General features: G+C 39.3%; 1 protein-coding gene across 1 annotated transcript; it reads right to left on the bottom strand.

Moving 5' to 3' along the window:
- Window positions 1-278: 278 nt before the first annotated feature.
- On the bottom strand, window positions 279-1278 carry LOC105316260 (putative transporter arsB; the record flags this gene model as incomplete). The annotated part of the gene is made up of 1 exon (XM_011411083.1): window positions 279-1278. A coding segment is annotated over one exon (1000 nt), but the record flags the coding sequence as incomplete, so codon positions are not given.
- Window positions 1279-1329: the final 51 nt, after the last annotated feature.

Here is a 1329-nt window from a genome sequence, read left to right as displayed (position 1 = left end):
AAGTTAATTTTAGTTACGCCCCCCCCCCCAGTTATTGCTGTCAATTGCACTTCTAATTGGCAATTGGCCTAATGCCTAATTAGTAGATGGCTTATATTTGCACTTCAGCAGCTAATTGGCCTAATGTCTGATTAGTAGATAACAACTAATGTTTTGTAAAGCAGCTTGTTCTGAACAGCATTAACATCTATTAAGGGCAGCAAATAGATCTAATTAAAAACAAAAAATTAAATTTTAGCAGCAAGCAGTCCCATGTAATAAACAACAGGGAGGCATACGTAGATAATGAGCAGTGTAGATGGAAACCCAAAAACAAGGTAGCCCAAAAATGTGACACGGAAGTTAGCTGAACTACGAGCCTTCTCTGCAACAATTAGATTAGCAACGCTTCCAATGAGAGTGAAATTACCAGCAATCGTTGAGATCCATGCCAGCAATAGCCCGCCTAACGGTCCTTCACAAGGTGCATCACCACAGAGACCAGAGATACGATTAACAATGAGTATGACCAGTGGAACATTGCTGAATATATTTGAACCAATGATGACAAAGACAGAGAATAGTAGCACTCCTTCAATTGTATGCAGGTTCATGTATGGGGCTAGGTGCTTGAAAACAATGTAGGGAAAGCAGGTGTTTTGAAAGCCTCTGAGCCAGACAAAGAGACCCATGAACATTAGAATGACAGTCCAATCGATCTTGACCATGACATCATATGCATACTTGCGATTGAGAATAGTGTCCATCAGCATTGTAAAAATGCTAGCAGCCAATGGAATGCAGCCAAGATTGAAATCAGCCACTGAATGTGGTATTGCAAGTAGCACAATCATCAGTAGAGTCACGAAAATTAGCCAAACGAGAAATATTTTTCGACGAATGATACGAAACTTTTTATTCTTATGCTTGTTATTATTAGCTTCATCTTGAAATGTACTTCCTTTTGTAATGCTATCAGGAAATGTTTTATTAATTGTTGTTTCATCTTTACTAACATTCTCTGAACTTGTAGCCATTCCAGCAGGCAAACCGGTGCTCTTGTGCATTATCCCTGATGTGCCACCTGTTTCCTCACATTGATCAAGACTTGCTGCATTTGCTTCTCTCTCTTTATGCAGTGAAACTCCACTACATATAGAGGCAGTGGTTGGATCCTCTGGACCTTCAAAACCCCTTGCAATTGCTTCCCTTTCCTCCAAGATAAATATTTGCCCACCATGCTTCACAGTATCTCTGTTATCAATGGATGGTTGAGTAATGTGCAATTCGTCTTCTTTACTTTTGAGGATCTTCTTACGTATAAATATAAACAAGTATATCAACCCAATA

Source organism: Amphimedon queenslandica, unplaced genomic scaffold, assembly GCF_000090795.2.
Source record: "Amphimedon queenslandica unplaced genomic scaffold, v1.1 AMPQUscaffold_2727_Cont25272, whole genome shotgun sequence".
In the NCBI taxonomy this organism is placed as follows: Eukaryota; Metazoa; Porifera; class Demospongiae; order Haplosclerida; family Niphatidae; genus Amphimedon; species Amphimedon queenslandica.
This window is presented reverse-complemented; position numbering and strand designations above follow the sequence as displayed.